This window comes from Asparagus officinalis, chromosome 3 (assembly GCF_001876935.1).
Source record: "Asparagus officinalis chromosome 3, Aspof.V1, whole genome shotgun sequence".
NCBI classification, from domain to species: Eukaryota; Viridiplantae; Streptophyta; class Magnoliopsida; order Asparagales; family Asparagaceae; genus Asparagus; species Asparagus officinalis.
The window spans coordinates 112,252,237-112,271,464 of record NC_033796.1 but is presented as its reverse complement, the minus strand read 5'-3'; the positions used below and the strand labels follow the sequence as shown (position 1 = coordinate 112,271,464).

At 37.3% G+C, this 19,228-nt stretch overlaps 3 protein-coding genes across 5 annotated transcripts in view; 2 read left to right on the top strand and 1 right to left on the bottom strand.

The window, feature by feature from the left end:
- The window catches only part of LOC109835617 (nuclear-pore anchor), a 53,742-nt gene extending 51,439 nt beyond the window's left edge, over positions 1 to 2,303 (top strand). The window contains exons 48-50 of the mRNA XM_020403588.1: positions 227 to 407; positions 497 to 1,833; positions 1,971 to 2,303. Of these exons, the coding sequence (XP_020259177.1) occupies positions 227 to 407; positions 497 to 1,833; positions 1,971 to 2,012 (1,560 nt within the window). The 3' untranslated portion in view covers positions 2,013 to 2,303. The remainder of the gene's footprint in view (positions 1 to 226; positions 408 to 496; positions 1,834 to 1,970) is intronic.
- Positions 2,922 to 9,314, bottom strand: LOC109835784 (mitogen-activated protein kinase kinase kinase NPK1-like). 3 transcript variants are annotated; one of them, XM_020403805.1, is made up of 18 exons: positions 8,881 to 9,314; positions 8,733 to 8,774; positions 8,577 to 8,642; positions 8,366 to 8,476; positions 8,210 to 8,290; positions 8,061 to 8,138; positions 7,771 to 7,853; positions 6,179 to 6,260; positions 5,969 to 6,069; positions 4,930 to 4,969; positions 4,798 to 4,836; positions 4,639 to 4,688; positions 4,367 to 4,553; positions 4,024 to 4,242; positions 3,570 to 3,922; positions 3,390 to 3,439; positions 3,141 to 3,306; positions 2,922 to 3,052 (listed from the first exon to the last, which is right to left on the bottom strand). In XM_020403805.1, the coding sequence occupies exons 1-17, from the start codon at positions 9,190 to 9,192 to the stop codon at positions 3,200 to 3,202; spliced, it is 2,001 nt and encodes a 666-aa protein (XP_020259394.1). In that variant the 5' UTR covers positions 9,193 to 9,314; the 3' UTR covers positions 2,922 to 3,052; positions 3,141 to 3,199. The 3 variants fall into 3 exon arrangements, with proteins under 3 accessions (XP_020259394.1, XP_020259395.1, XP_020259396.1); XM_020403806.1 differs by having other exon boundaries at positions 4,367 to 4,547; XM_020403807.1 differs by having other exon boundaries at positions 4,367 to 4,535.
- Positions 13,322 to 19,228, top strand: part of LOC109835616 (DEAD-box ATP-dependent RNA helicase 22) — a 29,305-nt gene continuing 23,398 nt past the window's right edge. The window contains exons 1-4 of the mRNA XM_020403587.1: positions 13,322 to 13,608; positions 14,769 to 14,941; positions 15,302 to 15,380; positions 15,603 to 15,711. Coding sequence (XP_020259176.1) covers positions 13,322 to 13,608; positions 14,769 to 14,941; positions 15,302 to 15,380; positions 15,603 to 15,711 — 648 coding nt within the window. The remainder of the gene's footprint in view (positions 13,609 to 14,768; positions 14,942 to 15,301; positions 15,381 to 15,602; positions 15,712 to 19,228) is intronic.

Genomic DNA, 19,228 nt, shown 5'->3' with positions numbered 1-19,228 from the left:
GACTCAATATCACTTTTTAAACAGGGAGCATAAATGTTTATATTTCAATAGCAATATTTTTTCAGCCAAGCGTTTCTGAAATTATTTCATTATTTTCCTTTTTTTTTGTTTATTTTGAAATACAGCAGTCTGGAATGACTGCTTTCTGTAGTAGTATATTTTTCATACAATTAGTTTGTGAATTTATTTCATTTTTTTTCTTTTTTGTGTTTGTTTTGAAATACAGCGGTCTGGAATGACTGCTTCCCAACTTCCTCCTGATAGCAACTTGGATGAACAAACACTTGCATACTTCCAGTCCACTGGAAAGTTCGAGGACTTTGTGAATTCCGTCATGAATGAAGGTGATGATGGTCCACAGCCTTCTAGTACAGAGTCGCCGAGTGTGGACATGACGGCTCCTTCAGGTTCTATGGGCAGTCAGATTTGGGTATTACCCAAATTCTTTTATGGCTTGTGAGATCTGACAATGGTTTTTGTTCTTATTTTTTCTCAGGCCAGCAGGTTGGCAGTCATCTGGTTAGACCATCTGCACCTCAAGCTAAAGCAACTGAGCCCACCGTTCCCAGACCAAGTATTGAAGGTCGGAAAACTGGGGGCATGAGGAGGATCATACGGCCTCGAATTGACCCTCGACCTGAACGGCCTGTTGAGCCCTCGGTTGATGCTGAGACTTCTGTAACAGAGCCTCCCACTGTAATGGAAGAAGGCAGACCTAGTGTATCCCAGGAAGTAGAACTCCCCTCTGACTCTTCTTTGCAACAGGCACCTTCAGTTCGAAAACGTTCTGCATCATCTTCTCTGTTAGAGCTGAGAGAAGACTCTGTTGCTCAAGACGAGGCCTGTGCTGATGTTGTTCCTTCACTTAAAAAGTCTAAACATGTTGAAGCTGTTGAGGGTTCTTCCGATGTGTCATCTGTCCGTCCATCTGCAGAAACTCACGATATAGTACAACAGCCTACGGCTCAACCTGCTGATATTTCCGAATCCCAACCTGTGCCTGCTTCAGATGCAGAAACTGAACAAGCTCCAACTTTGGCAAATGATGAGATCATTGATGAAGTAAAGAATGAGGATGATATACTTGATATCAAAGAAGAAATTGATGAACAACAGAAAGATCCTCTAGTAGGTACAAACCAAGAAGACGAGGTTCCTTATGAAGGTGATGCAGTAATGGATGAGTTATCAGATAGGCCAAACATAACGACGGAATTGACTGATGAACCTCAGAAAGGTGAAGAAGTGAAAGATCAATCTGCAGTTGAAAGCGAGGATGAGAGGGAGGAGGGGGAAATGATGCCTGATGATGCAGAACTGCAAGAAGATACTGTTTCTGGAGATACTGTTGTGGGGGATGGAGCTGAGATTGGTGACGAAGGTGGTGATGCCACCGAGGTTGCTTCTCCTGAGGCTGTAGCTGAGAGAAATGATGAGGTTGATGCAACAGAAGACGACACTGAATCCTCTGATAAGCACAATGTCAACAACAATGATCAGGGAGCTCCTGATTCTTCGCAAAGTCCTCAAAAACCCACAGTTCTCAACAGTAGTGATCAGTCCGCTCCTCAAAGCCCTCAAAGATCTGTGGCTGTTCGAGAAGGATCACCAGCTTCTGTTCCTCAATCCTCGGTTTCAGAACGACGGAGCCCTAGTCCGAATCGTAGCGTGGTTCCAACTGAGACGGACGAACATGCACAAACCCGCAGTGGTGGGAGAACAATAAGCATAACAGAGAGGGCCAGAGAGAATGCCAGATTAAGGCAACAACAGGCAAGGATGAATACTCCAACCCCACCCAGAGGCCGGGGCAGAACTGCTGGTAGCAATAGGGTACTAATATCTTATATTGTTTTCATTCTATTTTTCAAGGATTTACCATTTTCATCTTTTTCGCATGACATTTTTAACCCTCAATTTTTGGACTCTTTTGTATAGCAAGTTGAACTCTTATTTTTGCACCATTTCAGGCCAGGGGTACACGTGGTAGGGGCGGACGAGGGCCAGCGTAGCCATGACAGAATATTCAGCTAAAAAGAAAGTAGTGAGGGTATTTTTGATGCTTATGCTTACCCTTTACCTGATTTTTGTAAAACAATAGCAATACTATGTTAAAGTGATGCCTCTCATTTTGTTGTGAGGAGCTACCTGGAGTACAAGCCGTTAGGTTTAAATTGTGATTTTGAGATGCAACAAGCCATGTGAGCCGATGTGTTGCAGTTTATTTTTCCCTTTTGCAGTTGTCTTTTAGAAACGTATACTAGTACGCACATTGTTTGCCCCCGCTCGTTCCAAAATATTCATTGCGGTATCTACAGAGGAATGGCAGTATAATACTTAAAATCGTTAATTTGGAAGCAAAATATTAGCCTAAGTTTTATATGGTTACTGGACTCTCTTTTTTCTTTTAAATGCATAAATAGGGCTAGTTGCCCTATAGGTATGACAAGTATTGAAGACATAAAAACGTCCCAGTATTTTCTCGTAAGCAGCATCATACTTTGTAGTGGATGATACACTAGTTAATTTTTTGCCCGGATGTGCAAGACTTTCGTTATATTATCATGATTTGGACGTCCTGCGTAGAATAATCAACTCAGATTCCTACTCTTTCTGCACAATTCACAAGTTTATCCCATGTGTAATTTGGCTGTCGAGTTTATATTTCTGACATTAACTCTCAATATATACATGAACCCTGTAATTCCTTCTGTATACATGCACGCTCCACAAAGGACCGTTGCAACGAGTGAAGAGAATGTCAATGAACTACATAGCAGAAATTGTTGGATTTATTATATAACAATTCTTTATATTCAAAATTTATGCAAGGGAAGAAAAGGGCATGTGATATGGACTCTCTCTCTCTTAAGAACCTGACACGATTACAACACTACTACCAGCAGCTTCGATAACATAGTGAGCATAAGTATTTCACACAAAACTTTCCCTCAGTTGCGTCAATAACCAGCCAAATTCAGATCAAAAGGTCATCCGACTGTGATTTAAGGCAGTGATGGATCTACCTAACCCGCATGAGTTGCAGCTTTTCCTGTAATTGATTGGAGCAGAACTTCAACAACAAGGCTAAAAGCTGAACCACTAAAAAGCACATTTCATATATGCAATAAGCATGTTACCTTGATCGGTGATGGGGTATCGATAATAAGATAATGATGATTTATACAAAGCATTTGCCTCATTTGCCTGGGGACATTAACCTCCAACGGTCTCTCTTTCGACTCAAGCCTCTACTGTCCTTTGGAGATGAAGCTTTGCCGACGACACCTGCCTGCCGCATCATTTCTGCAACCAAGCAATTAACTTAAACGCTATCACAATCAACCAGAAGAAATATATAGGATACAAGCATATAATCTTAGCAGTACCAAGCTCCCGATCCAGCTCTTCTTTCCACTTCCTATGCCTGTCAGAAGCACTGCACGGCCATTTGTTTTGTTTTGTGCACATCAGTAAGCAAACAGTAATATATATGGTTAATTAACTGTAGATGAGTACTGTCCATGGAAAGTAATAATATCAGAAGACCTATCTATCGTTCGACAAACCTTGGGCTGTTGTATGGTTCTTGTTGAGTCTCTAGGAGAGGTTCTCCCCACTCATTGTGCCGAGGAGACTGTATTTCCTTTAGGATATGACTGTTGTTGTCCACTTCAGCAAATGAGAATCGCCTGCTGGACCTCCTAGGGCTTAGTTTTTTATTACTGTTTTCCACATTCAAGGCAGCTTGAGTCCCACTAACTATCTTGCTGGGAGATGGCTTGCTCTTAGGTGGCAATTTTGCATTATGCACAACACTTTCCCTGCATATCTTCTCAAGACCTGGAGAATCATTTGAGGCATTTGAAGTGTTCAAAAACTCCTCATATAGTGGTGTCTGCAGCTTCTTTAGATCAAGAGCCTGGCATGGTGCAGAAGGTCAGCGATCTGATTAGTATATGCTCAATTATTATAGTAGATTCATAACTAATCTGTCAAACAAAAATCTGACAGTATACAGACCTTTTCATCCAGAAAAGCCCTGATTTTTGTTTCTGTAACTTCATCATCATGCTCACAAATAGCGTCACAGGGGAATGTGAAGTCATTTTCCACTTCTCCTGCATTGTCTATAGTACCATTGACTGATTCACCCAACTTATCGAGGTCCATTGGCTGTTCTGGACTCATATCAAACTTACAAGACCAGTCATCAAAGGGCTCTGACATTGGATTAAAACTCTGAAATAAAGAAATAATTGGCATGTAATCAGTTAATATAAGAAGCTCTAAGCTATGTGCCCTATCATATAACTATGTCTTGTGTCAACATAATGGACCAAGTAGAATGGAGGGAGATTCTTACCGATCCAACCACAGGGAAATCATCTTTATCATCATCAATCCGACACATGTCATCACTAGTAGTACTCTCCCACATAGACCTGGTTCTTACCAGCTTCTCAGTCAACGAAACTGAGCAAGTCTCACTACCATGATCGCCATTCCTGGAGTCTCTATTAGTAGATGAGGCCCTATTCATTGGACGGAGGCTGTAGTGTTAATACAGTTTTATTTCAGGGCCAATGCTAAACAGAACCAGTATCAAGAACAACAATAAGTGGAAATTCGTCTTACTTGCTGCTCGTATGAGATTTAGTTGTTTGAATCATGCTTGTGGAGGCTTCCTGTTTGCAACAAAACAACAATATTACGAGAACATGGACAATATAAACCTGCCAGATGAAGTTAATAAACATGAAAAGGTGCCAACTAACTACAGTTCAGAGGTTATACTGAATGTTTATCTTGATATTCTCCTGAAACAAATGGATGCTGCATGGGAACATCGAGGAAATAAAATTATCATCAGTCACTATGCTTCTGTCGAAACTTGACAAATGAAAGCAATCTGAGATTAATAAATACCTGCAACAACTCGGATGCTGTAGGCCTCAAATTGGGTTCCCTGACAAATGCACCATGTCAGCAACTTACTAAGTTCCAAAGGCTAGCACATCAAGCAAGTGTTCACCGCCATAAGGGGGGAAAAAAGGAAGCAGAAAGCCAAAACTAAAACAATGAAGAACAAAAGCTCAAAACAGAAAAGGCTAAATTGTAGCGTCTAGACGAATAAACAATTGCATCTTTCTCGAAGATAAGACTACAGTGAAAAATCTGATATGAGTGTATCATTAGAAGAGACTGCAATGAAAAAGTTCTAGAAAGAGAAGTGAGAGCAAATAATTATACCATCATAGAGGAAAATAGAAAGAAAATGGGGATATTAGTGCATTGCGGAAAATGGTTGTTGACAATTTTTTCTTAGAAATAAGAAATAAAACAGAAAAAAAATTTATATTTCACTGAGAACTAACCAGTTGTTGGTTGAGGAAAAGTATTAAATACTTATTTTCTGAATGGGAGGCTGGGAGCCTTCTGTCAAAATGAGATCTTTTTAGCAAGGTTGAATTAACTGTCTTGTTAGTGCCATGTCTGGCCAGAAGAGTCCTAATATTCTGGTCTGTTCATTCTATTGTTTTTCCCCTTGTTCTGGCTCAGCTAGGTTGGATAGCAGGGATAGAGGAGGCTAGGTTTGCCGAAAGATGGCTATCCGTTCAAGGAGGTGACCTTGCTTTTTCAGAGTAAGAAGGGGTAGAGGAAATGCCTCGGGCTAGAGGAAATGCCTCGAGCCATGTCCGAGCACAAGGCACTGGGCCTTTCGATACAATCAAATAGATTGCCACAAGGGAGCATGCACATTGAAAAACTTCGAAAGTAAGAAGGAATTATTAAATGCAAAAGATGAGTCAAACCACTATCACACACGAACATATTCTCTTCCAGAAGACAAATAAATCCATGTTCATTACTTTTTAAGGGTAACACCTTATGATACAGATATAAATAAAAGTTGTTTCCAGTAAGACAAAATAAAAGTGGAAGATATTCAGAAATATATACATACTCTTGCAAGCATTTTAAAAGAAAGTCCTTTGCTTTTGATGAGAGATGCTCAGGAATGGGGGGATGCGACTTTGTTGTCCCAACATGGAATAAGGCTGCAACCTAAATAAATTGGAATAGAAGTCAATAGTGCAACCTAAATAAATTTGAATAGAAGTCAATAGTTACATACATGTTTAAAAATCACATAAATATCTGAGTATGGAATAACCTCTTGGTATTGCTGACTCCAAGGTGGTTTTCCAGTTGCCATCTCTATAACAGTACAACCAACACTCCATATGTCCGCAGAGCTTAACAAAATAGAACAATCAGAAAAATAGATCTCTATAGAAGATCATCATATGTTACTAAAACACAATAAATCACAGCTAGAATGTGTTAGAAAAGAAAATTAACAAGCATGAATATGGTGCAACTTAATCTGCTTAGTAAAAGTGAAAAAACTTGTATTTTCGAGCATAATGAACAGGAAAGAAACAAAGATAAAGAATTATATCAAAACATAAATAAAATAATACGACATAACTACTAATGAATTTGCGTGATGCAATAAGATATCAGGCCAATGCATGACTGAACTTCTAGACATGGTTTGACACAATGAACTGTTCAAACTAAATAAACTACGATATTTACCCCACTGACAACGATTTAAGTCCTTGGGGTAAATAGCCATTTGATTCACAAAATAATTACAAAAAAAAAATGAAAAGCAACAATCTGTGAACCTAAGAGAACACTTCTGCACTAGCATTTCTTGGCTTCTTATGAAATATCCTATAACTGCCTAGGAGGCTCTTCTGCATCTATCTTTGATGATGTGTTAGTAAGATGGTAGTTATTGGAGAATGAAGCATAGATAACATTTCATGAATTAATATAGCTCCTTGGTGACTTTCTTTAGTGGCTCACATGGCCAACAAGAAAGTGCAGCCACAGATATTCTGTAGATGATTTAGGACAAACAAGGATACAATAATAACTACGCTTGACAAGAATCAATGTGTGATAAACAGGGGAACTGTGTTATAACTATGATCATTTTTCAGAAAAAGGAAAGGAGATTGATGAAATTAAGAATAGCCCACACATTCAATTGTGTGGCTTATTAGATTGATGTATTCGGTACAAAGCATAATTGAATATCAAATAAAAGTAAAAGAAAGAAGATAATGGTGTTAAGGTCGATACAGTTTCCAACTTCATTCAGGGAATCTATTGAGCTTTGCTTTAGGTGACCAAGCCAATATCTGGAACCCAAAAAGAAGGAACGCTGTCCTAAATATGTTGAAAACTCCCATCCCTTGAATGCTGTCCTAAATATGTTGAAAACCCCCATCCCTTGCACACCACACTCTTGACCATTGCACCAGTTTAAAAAAGATCATTCATGATGCACTAATTGATACAAGATAGACAGCTATTATATCCTGCTAGCTACTATATATTGAATGGTGATACTGCTATATTACTGTTGGGATGAATTTCCTTTTGGTGAAAACCAATAATTAGTGGAAGCCTTCTTCTAATAAGATTATGTTTGCCATCTTATTTACTGTAATAGTCAAGTCTCCTTTCCCTCATGTGTTTATAATGTTTATACTTTTTTAATGAGAAGTCTAGACAGATATTGCCCCGAATATATGGAAAAAGACAGCCAAAGCAAGCTCAAATTCTAGCTAAAATACCAACAAAACAATTTCATCTAAGACTGTATCAAGACTACATACGAGCCCACAAGCTCTGACAAAATGTCTTTAAAAGTAATTTATGAACATTGAGAAAGAAATGACTACTTACAAGCTATGTCCGCTCTGAACAATTACTTCTGGCGCCATCCAATATGGAGTGCCTTTCATCGATTTGGCTGCATTCATGGTTGCCTAATAACAAGTTCAAATAAATAACAATCCATTAGAGACAAGATGACTAAATGTCTAACAAACTTAAACCGTTTGGATTTACTAAAACAATAATAACATACACCAATTGGTTCAAACTTTCTTATTTGAACCCGTTATAGTATTAGTTTTATGGTAACAAAAAGGTGCTACTAAAAAGAGAGGGAAAGAATAATTATGCATCCATACCAGCTTAGCAACTTGTTTGGATGCACCAAAGTCTGCAAGTTTAATGCAACCTTTGTTATCAACAAGAATGTTTGCCCCCTGAAAGTACACAGGTGCAATTTTCAGATCATTCACCTAAAACGGTTATGAACAAAAGGGTAAAGGCAAACCTTTATGTCCCTGTGTATAATTTTATTGAGATGAAGATATTCAAGGCCCTGCAACAGCTGTTTAGTGTACATTCTTATAACCTACGGAGAACCAAGAATATACATTAGCATGCATCAGGAGATTAGCCAAGTAGGGTAAAGACTACTTTTACTCACAGCCTCGGGAAAGGAGCCGAATTTGCCGAGCAATGATGAGATCGATCCACCCGGAACAAATTCGAGCAATATGTTCAAGGTGCCCTCTTCTCTTGCAGTCCCCAAATATCTCTGTTGAAGACCCCCAAACAGACAATTGGTTAGCCATTTCTTCAAAAAAAAAATATAACAACTAGTAACAAAAGAGATAAAAATTCACGAAGATACTCACAACTATATTCCGATGAGAGAGGTTCTTTAGGAGTTTAACTTCCTCCTCCAATTCTCTTATATGAGCCTATCAAATACAATTTAACTTGTGAAAAATTGCTACAGATGACGAAAACAAGTAATCTTCCAAAACTAAAAGGGGGACAAAGATCCTAACTTGGGCTTTCTCTTTCGACGCACTGTTCACCCCGATCAACACCTGCAAAAAACTAACTCGGTCAGAACCCTAACCCTAATCCCAATCACAAAACGATGCCAAAATTCGCCCGAGCAAAACAAAAAAAGAAAAGAAGTGGGAAATTGACCTGTTTGACAGCAAGAAGCTCCCCAGAATCTAAGTTCATGCCCATATAAACATGGCCGAAAGCACCGCAGCCGATCAGTTCCCCCTTCCGCCATCGAATCGGAGGGGCGTCGTCTTCAACGATGGGCTGAGGAGGAGGAGGCGATGAGAGTTTGGGAAGAAACCCAAACCCTAAACCGATCCCGACCCGAGATTTCCTGAGACAGGATCCGATCTTATCAGTGATTCTCCCGCTCGAAGAAGCGTCGTCGGGGTTGTTGGGGTACGGTCGGAAGACGAGGGATCTGCGAACGGACCCCAAGAAGTCGCTCATCGTCGGTCGATTTCTTCGATTTTTGATCGGTTTCCTTCACGATTCCTAGGGTTTCAGCGAGGGGAGTGGAGAAGAGAAGAGAGAGGGAGAGGGAGGGGGATTGAAATATAAGAGATTCCCCCTCTTCTTGGCTCCCCCCCACTTCCCTTTTTCAAAATGTTTTGGGCCGCGATGACGAAAATGCCCTTTTTAGACCGTTAGGTTCCAATTGATGATATCGCATGCCGTGTGTATCGTTGTACAGAATGGAGGCGTCGGCGGAGGATGGACTTGGTTGGTTCGGTGTGAACCCGCTTCTCTTTTTATTTTATTTTTTATTTTATTTTATTTTATTTTATTTATTTTTTTGGAACAGCTCAGGTTAATTTTAATTTGAGAAAGTCGCCCTCAAGTTTGGTTAGATAATCCTCTCGACTTTGAAAATTTTAGAAAATCCCACGCAACTATGGTGTGTCTCACGAAACTTCCATGATTTTTAAAATGTAAAATAACTGAAATGTTCTTTGGGAAATTAGCTCACTTCAGTAGTGTTGTAAAGAAACCTCTGACTATTTTAAAAAAAAAAAAACAAAAAAACAAGACCAATCTACAAGCCTGCAAGGTAAAAATACCTATATTTGGCGTGATAGTGGTGTGGTGACTTTTTACATCATCTGCTACTATTCCATCTTCATTTGCATTAACTGACGATTCAGATGCTACTGTGTGTTTTATGAGGAGATTAGGGCATAATAATGGAGAATCTCTTTTGTTAGACAGTTGCAAATCCCTTATTTTTTCCAATATTTTGATTTATTGGCTCCAATTAATAATGTTTCTCTAAATGAAGAGGATGATTGTAGAAGGTGGTTATTTGAAAGCAGGGGTAAACTCTCAGTAAAAACTCAATACAAATTCTTAGTGGATGAGGGTCTAAGAAGTCCTTATTTTGATAATACAAATTCTTAGGTAGCCTTTGGTTCATGATGGCCTGGGACTAGAAGTCCTAGAACCATGTTTGGTTAAAATCATTGGGGCTTTGATGCCCAAAATCTCGATCCCATGTTTGGTTCCTACAATTAAGAATACAAATTCTAGTCCTCTATTATTTATTCACGTTACATTTAGGGGTGCATTCGGTTCGGATACGGCTCGGATATGATGCTTACCATATCCATATCCGCTTACCCATCTCGGATACAGATACAGATACGAATATATCTTGGTAAGAAAAATTCATAACCATATCTGCTAAAATCTGATACGGTTACGGATATACATGCGAATATATAAGCGAATATGCATACAGATACAAAACGGATATGAGGAAACTAGATAGTATTAAGAAAAATATAGTTCATGTGAAACAAAAGAGTTCGTTAATATGTTCATTGTAACTAAAAAGTTAAGATTGGACATCTTGATCATCAAATTTAACCATAAGTCCATAATCTAAGAATCAAAACTATCGTTAGAGTATGACTAATCTGTATTCGGATATTTCGGATACGGATACAGATATTTCACTACAAAACTATATCCGTAACCATATCCTATCGGTTATAGATTTGAGTAACCATATCCATATCCTAACGGATACGGTTACGGATATTTCCTCGGATATGGATATGGTTTAGCAACCCTAACCATCGTTACCTCATTAATCTATTAAATATTTTACTGTAGACTCACAAATTGACCGTATTGAAGATATAAATATAGTTGAGAACCAAAATATGTAAATTGATGCTTTAGGAAGAAATTCAAGAGTTCACTAATAACTTAAGGGAGAAAGGACCATATTATCCTACTAATATTAATAGAGATTTTTTTATTTTATTTGGGAGTCATGTTAGAACCTTTCAACCATTGGGTATTTCGTGGCTCCTAAATATTTATAGAGAGACTAGATAGGAAAGTACATGCATGTGTGATTATATGTTGACGGCGTGATGCATCGAGATAGTTTTGTGAAACTCGAGTAGTTAAGAGTGGTAACATGAAATTAGTGCCTAAGTTAGAGATGATTATTTGAAAAAAATCTTTATTTTTTTAATTGTTATAATTTTTTCCCCTCCTCTTTCTACTCTCTAATGAACATTATGTTGCATCATATAGGTACCGTTTGACAAAGGGTTAAGTGAGGGGTTAAGGAGACTTAACTCCTTCTTAACCCGCCAACACATAAAAAATCTATACAAGGGTTAAAGTGAGTTAACCCTTCATAATTTGCCAAACATAAAAAATTTAGAAGGGTTAAGTTAACCCATCTATAGGGATTAAAATGAGTTAACCCCTCAAAATGAGGGGTTTACTAATACTCCTATTTAGAAGGATTAAGAGTTATCCCTTCTAATTATAAAGAAAATAGTCAAAATCATCGTTATTCCCAAATACTAAAACTGATCACAATGGCTAAAAAAAACTTATTTAACGGGTTAATAATTTAGTCCTTCAGATTATTGAATGGGCTAAGTACATTAATCTTTCTCTTTAACCTCTCTTTCTTAACATTGGTGCCAGCTAAAAAAAACTCTCGTGACCATTGAGATTTTCTCTATGATAGGTTTTACTCCTCTACACAGTCAAAAGAACATTGATCATTATTAAATATTTCTCCCTTAACCATACTCGTTTTTGTGGCATGCGATAAACATTTGAATTTTTCTAATTAAGTGGCTTTTCACAGTGTCGTCATTACCATTAATCGGTCAATATTTTTTAATTTCTATTGAAATTTTCTCCTCTAGTTCATCCTATATTCATCTATTTTTCTTGGTTCCTCCCTCCACACTCACGCACGGGCCCGCGCCACGCCCCCACGCCCACATATTCTTTTGATTATCTGCCTTCCGATGTCAGAAGTTAGGTTGTAGGGATTAGGGCTGATTTTGAAAAGCTTAGGGTCACTTAATCTCCTTTAATGGCTGACTTCCTAATATGAAGAGAGCCATGCATATATGCAATATGTTAGAGGACAAGAATTGGATTCTTCGGTAGTTCCTCCGACGATCGGGTTAGTTATGATCTGAAGGGGAGAAATGACCTCTCAGTGTGCATAAATTGTGTACCTTTGAGCAATAAATGATGTGCCTATTTATACTGAATTGACAATGGTATTTACATAATTTTGGCCGAGTCCATGCAGTCAGCTTAGTCAACTGATACCTTTATAGGTATTTAGCATTTGGGGCTCCGAGTCACCCTTGTGATGAGTGCGACGGTGGCAGAGGGTTCAAGGTGCTAACGTGATTCGATGCATCATTGAGATTTCAACGATTGTGTAATGATAACTTTGTGCCTTTAATGTTATGGTGACTGGCTATCATTGAGAGTCCGAGAAAGGCCGTCATTTGTCTCGGCTTGGCTTTCAAAAGGAGTCAAGTGAATGTGTCTTTTAACTCAGTCTGCTGAATGATGATGCCTCTCGAGTTGGCATTCTCGGCGAGGAGGCCTTTCGAGACAGCCTTCATGAGACCGGGGTTGGGCCTATGTCTAGTTAATCAAAACATGTGCCACTTGCTGGAGTGAGATTTATACTTGGTGAGCTCTACTATGCAACACAGGCCTCTTTCGCTCGAACTCAAGTTGCGAGGTCCAAGTGAAATCAAACTCTATCTCAAATCTTTCTCAAATCTTTTATCATCTCATATAAACTTTTAGCTCTGATATTTCACATCCAAACTATTGGCCATCAATATTTTCACAATGTAATATTTTCTAGGAAAAATTGTGTCAAGGCCCCAAATCACGTGAACTCATGTGGCCCAGCCCCAAGTAGTTTGACCCATATTCAATTGTGATCGAACCCCATAAGCCAACCCCATACCTGTATTTTGACCTAGAAACCTAAATATACTCTTTGCTCGCTCCCCAACCTCAAAAATCCAGATCTAGAGCTGGAGCTCTATCGCGGTCGTAATTAAGATGACTTGATGGATGTTTTGGGGGTAAAGTTTGGGGATTTACCTCCATTATATCTCCACTTAACTCATTCTTGTGTGAATAGAGTTTATTTATGATGGAAAGCCCACATTTATGAACTTAGGGTTTATAATCTTCAACCCCCCCCCCCTCTTGTCCTAACATTTCCTTCATCACTCCTCTTAAATCCCATTTATTAATGATAGAGAAACCTCTGATTTGCATGATGTCTTTGGATGAGAAAGCGATGTTCTTAATGGTAACATCTTCAACCTCTTTTTTTGAATTGAAGTTTGATGTGGCTAAGAGGTTGAAAGTCCACTATGAAGTGTTATCAATGATATATAAATCTAAAAGAAACTCTGATCTTAGTTTTGAGATCAAGAATGAAGATGATTTGAAGTGTATAGTGGAGCATAACCATAATATTAGGTGTGTGGAGATCCATATGCGAGCTATTATAGATATAGATGTTTCTAAATCTCAAAACACTCAGAAGGAACTTCTTGAAACGTAAGTTATCATTTGAACTATGAGAAAGTTGTAAATTGTGTGATTAAAATATGGAGAAATGACTAGTATAGAGAACCGTTTCAGGTTAAATGTTATATATGACTAATACATGCTAACTACTTAGCATGGTTGTTAAGCTTTACTAGATATGTGTTACTTTTAATGACGCAAAAGTTAACTACTAGCCGTCATCGTTATTTTAACAAAAATAGTTATATTTTTTATTATTACTACATTGAAGTCACAGTTTATTGATAGCATTCCTACCGTAAGTCATAGTTCAGAAAGGATTCTCACTGGTAATCCTAGTAGTGGTAATATAATGTGATCTGATGGCATTATTAACAACACAGTAATGATTCCTACTTGGTGGCACATTGTATTAACTGAAGAGGGTCAAGAATTTGAAAGTGCCAATCAAATAAGATTATCTTTGATATGGCCAAAAAATGTTTGATTATGAATATGTAAAGAACAAACCAAAACATATTCGGATTTATTGTCGATATAAAAAAAACTTATGAGTGTCCTTGAATGTTGTTTGCTTCTCCTGTTAAAAATAAAAATACACTTTCGATCAAGAAGTTTGTGAATGAACACACTTGTGGACAGCATAGGCAAAATGCAGGTAATTCAAGCGCATCCCATAAATTCATTGCAATACAGTTGCAACCACTCCTAAAGGTTTGTCTAGAAATCCACCTTGTTGATTGCAAAAGGAGTTCCTCACAATGCACGGCCTTAGAATTGATTATATTAAGATATGGTGGGGGTAAAGAGAGAGTCCGAGAGAAGCTGTACGGGGATATATATGAGTCGTATGATCAACTATGATGGTAAAAATTTGAGCTTTGTTGTTACAATGTTTTAATGTCTTCTAAGTATGATAATCACATGTTAAGCCTAACAATTAATATGTGAATGTTGCCAAATATTTGTTGAGTTACACAGATAACATGTTAAGTCTATAGGTGTTCATGTTAAGCTACACTAATAACATGTTAATTTTCGTGGTTTGCTTGTTAAAACACATCGCTAACATGTTAATGTTTGCAATTTACTTGGTAAATGTCATTGGGAGCATGTTAACTTTTGCAGCTCTCTCGTTAAGTTACACCGATAAGGTGTTAACTTTCGATGTTTGCTTATTAATTTTCTAGGTATGAGCACATGGTAAAAGAGATAAATCCAGGTAGCTATATTCATGTTGAACAGAATGAGGGAATGTTTTCAAGACTCTTTGTCCGTTATGTTGCATGCATTAATGGTTTCTTGAGTAGATGCAGAACCCTTCTACTTTTGGATGATATCTTTTTGAAAAATCAATATAAAGGTATACTCTTTTGCGCCATAGCATACGATAGGGACCAAGGGATATTTCTCTTAGTTTATTGCATATGCAATAAGGAGAATTTGATCAATTGGAAGTGGTTCATCTAAGGTCTGTGATCCATACTTTATGCAAGGTCTAACCCATACAATCCTCCCTATCAATTGGTTATAATTTTGGATGCGGACAAAGGAATTAAAGAATCAGTGAAAGAATATTTTATAGAAGCTCTACACTCTAGATGTGTTCTACATCTCGTTAAATTTTTTAGGTTAAAGCTAAAAGACTTTGGCATGAAACCGAATGACACTCATATTTTTGGAAACTTATTCCAATCTAATTGTTATAAATACACTATAGCAGAATGGAATGATTATATGAAAGACATATATGATATTGATCCAATGGCATATAACATTACTATTAACTACTCTCCTGATCAGTAGGTAAATACATTCTTTCCTGGAATTAGGTAATGTTATACAGAACATATTACCTTTGATGAATTAACAATGAGGCTTTGTGTCATTGACGTTAACTTTTGCTCATAACTGTTAACTTTCATTACGTAACTGTTAATGTTTAAAGTATAACTGTTAACTATCAACCTAAAACTATTAACTTACATTGTATAACTGGCGATGTTCTCCTAATATATTTTTAGGTATGAGCACTTAACATTTAATGTGGTTGAGTCTTTTAATAATTGGATACGCGAGGCTAGATTGCTACAAATTTTGCAAATAGTTGAGCATATTCGTAAACAAATGATGGTCCGCATGAATAATCATCGGGCACTTGTTGATAAATGGAGTGGATATCTCTATCCAAAAGTAGAGATAGTGCTAAAAATATAGATAAAAGTCATTTATTGGATGTTAAACAAGCTGCAAATGAAATATTTGAAGTGTAATCTCATAAAAACTACACGGGTTGATTTGAAGAAGAAGACATGCACTTATCGGGCTTGGGACGTCATGCGAATTCCTTGTAAACATGCTTGTGTAGTCATCTTGTATATGAAGAGAGATGTTTACCAATATTGCAATTGGTTTATGTCTATAGAAGTATTTAAAATGAGTTATGAGCCAATTCTCTATCTCATACCAGAACTTGAGAAGCGTAGTTTGCTAAGGGATGAGGTCGAGCTACTTCCACCACATACTACTAAAAGAAAAGGGAGAAATAGAATACAACATATCAATAATAGAACCATTTACAAATGTCCTTTGAAATGCTCTCGATGCCACAAAAGTTAATAGTTGTTTTTTAAACTTTAACATGTAAAACGCTAAAGTTCACACACATTACTTAAATCAAAACAGATATTGGATATAGTTCACGTATACATAGTAAATATTAACATGCAAGCAAGTAACATTAACATCTTTTCATCAAAGTTAATAGTTCGTGTGATATACTTAATAGTTGTATGCCATTCTTAATATACACTGGTTAAGAGCTTACCAAACATATTGATGATTTCTTTTTTTCTTCCTTCTTTTCTTCTGCAGACTTCTTTACTGGGAATGGTGGAATCCCTTCTCTTCTAATCGTTAATGAATCATCTTCCCTCATATTTCTAAGTGGATATTTTTCAACCCATATGCCAAATTCAGCTATAGGTTTTTGAACTACAGCAATGCTTGCTTTTCCATCTTTTTGCAACAATTGTTTCCTTTCTGAGAGATCCAGACTTCTCTCCAATCATCACCCAGTTAGTCAGTGGTGGCTTAAATCTATTGCTCAGGGCATATTTTTTAATCCCTATCATTTCGTAGTATTATAGATGCAAATAAATTGTTCAAATAAATAAGTTAACATGCACTAATTATCTGTTTAACATGAAACATGCAAATAAAAGTTGACAAAAATAAACACAAATACGGTATTCATCAAATATAGTTAACACTAACCTTACAAAGCTTAACATGTATTGAGTTACATTAACATATAACCTTAATTACTTTTAACTATAGTTGACAAAATACAAAGAAATGTTCACATGCATTGGTTAACAATAACAATAAGAAATTTAATGTAACTTATAGGGATCAGAGGCATGCATCCAAGTATATATAAAATCCCTGGTTTGTTTAGACATTCCTTAGCAATCTTAATGCCTTCCTTTGTCTGATCATAAATGAATTTCCCCCACGTCACATTCTTCACTCTTCCAATGCAATCAACATATTTGAACAAGAGCCTAGGGATGCCTTGTACACTCCTGGGGTACCAAATCGTTAAACATTGATAAAGAATCTGAAGCAACACAAAGTCCTCAATATCCTTCTTCTTTTTCTATTCAACAAGAGATTCTAGTTGTCCTTCCACATATCTTCACATATTCTGTAGTGCTTCTTTTTCATTTCTAGTAAATTGATTAGCAAAATATTCCATCCAAATCCTAGTGTGAAGATCTCTATTGCTGTAAATCATTTTCCCGTCAATTGGAAAACCCGTGTGATTATGAACCCAGTCCAAATCAAAATTAACTATCTTTTCTCTCCCATTATCGGCATTGGGCAGAGCAAACGTCACTTCACCTCCTACATAGTGACTCAAAATAAGTTCAAGCGTGGGTTGATCTACTGCTAGGGGACCAAATATTACATAATGCTCAAATATGCACCCATGGTATGCATCTCAATGCACCGCTTCATTCTCGGTTCAAGTACTTTCATAAAATCATAATATGCGCTAAAACTAGTGGTAGATCTAATTTTTGCAGCATTACCAGACTTTTCCTGTAATAAAATTTAACACTTAATATCAATCTATCTAAACTTAATATCCAACAACCAATAATAACAACCAACAATGAAATGTAATAGTTATGATATACCCCTTAACAACCATTCACTAGACTTGTTATTGATCAATAAAACTTAACGTATAATCTGTAAAGTCAAGTATCAAATACCAATATGATCAACCAAACTCCAGAGTTAATAGTTTATAAGAAATGTTAGCAGGTTATAACGAAACGTAACAGCCAATCGTTCATCTGTAACATTAATATGTTAAATTTCACAGATCCAGACATATAGTTCACAATGCACCAACATTAATTTGTAACATCAATCTATATAAATTTATTTAATGTAAACTTACTTCTTTCTAGATTTCTCTAATTCTTGTTTTGAACTTAGAAATTTCCTTTTTCTTGGTAACCCTTTTGCATGCCCAACAGGATTTGGGTGGCTTCATCAGTGCTGTGATTCCCTGATGATGAAGCATGGGTGGACGAAGACATGGAGGGAGATGAGAGAGCAGAGGGTCCAAGGTCGGTCTTCGACGGCAGGGGGGATCTTTAAAATTCTTCAGTGGCAAGGGGGGATGTTTAACATTCTCGAAGGCGAGTGGGGTCTTACTGATGGCCGAACGGCGGGGGGTGCCGCGCGGGGGGGGGGGGTCTTTAATGGTCGTCAAAGACGAGTATCTGTTGTTCGTCGTTCTGCCCGTCGGTTCGTGCTCTTCGCGGCTGCACGAGGAGGTGAACAACTTCAATTTCATTGTCTTTTTTCCATATTTTGGGGAATCTAGGTTCGCGCGTCCGAGATTAGACATTTTTTCTGCCGCAATTTGAAAACCTAGTAGTACATTTCGGGATTTCACCGATACTGTTAAACCTCTCAGAAAAGAAGAGGACAGAGTAGCGGGAGGGGAGGGGGGGGGGGGGACGAGAGAGAGGAGATGACGAGCAGAGAGAGGACGAGACGAGAGCTTGAATTTGAGTTAAGATTGGGAGGCCGCGTGGTCTAAAGTCATCGGGTATTCGTACCATAATGATGTAGGGGTAGTTTAGGGTTTTTAAGTTTTTTCTCTTACTCCGCTTAGTTGGCCGGGCTCAAACAAAATTTTTTTCATGTAATTTGGGTTTATACACACAAGTAAAAATACATGGACTGGGGCACATGACTTTTTAAGATTTGGGGTATAGACACAATTTTTTCTATTTTCTATGCCATTACTTTTCTTTAATACTAGTGTGCGCCCTGTACGAAGCACGACCTTCCTTTTTTTTATCGCTACAGTAATCTTATTTTTTTAATTGCTACAGTGTAGTTTTAAAAATGATACAACAATATTTTTAAAATGCTACAGTATCCTACCTCCGCTACAATGATATTTTCAATAATGCTACAATATCTCGTCTATACTGCAGTAATATCTCTTTGAAAATGCTACAGTAATAATGTCAAAGTAAATTTCTGTAGCATAAATAATGATTCTTGGGTTTTCATATTATTATAGAGGAATAGATATAGTTCCATTTTTATTAGAAAA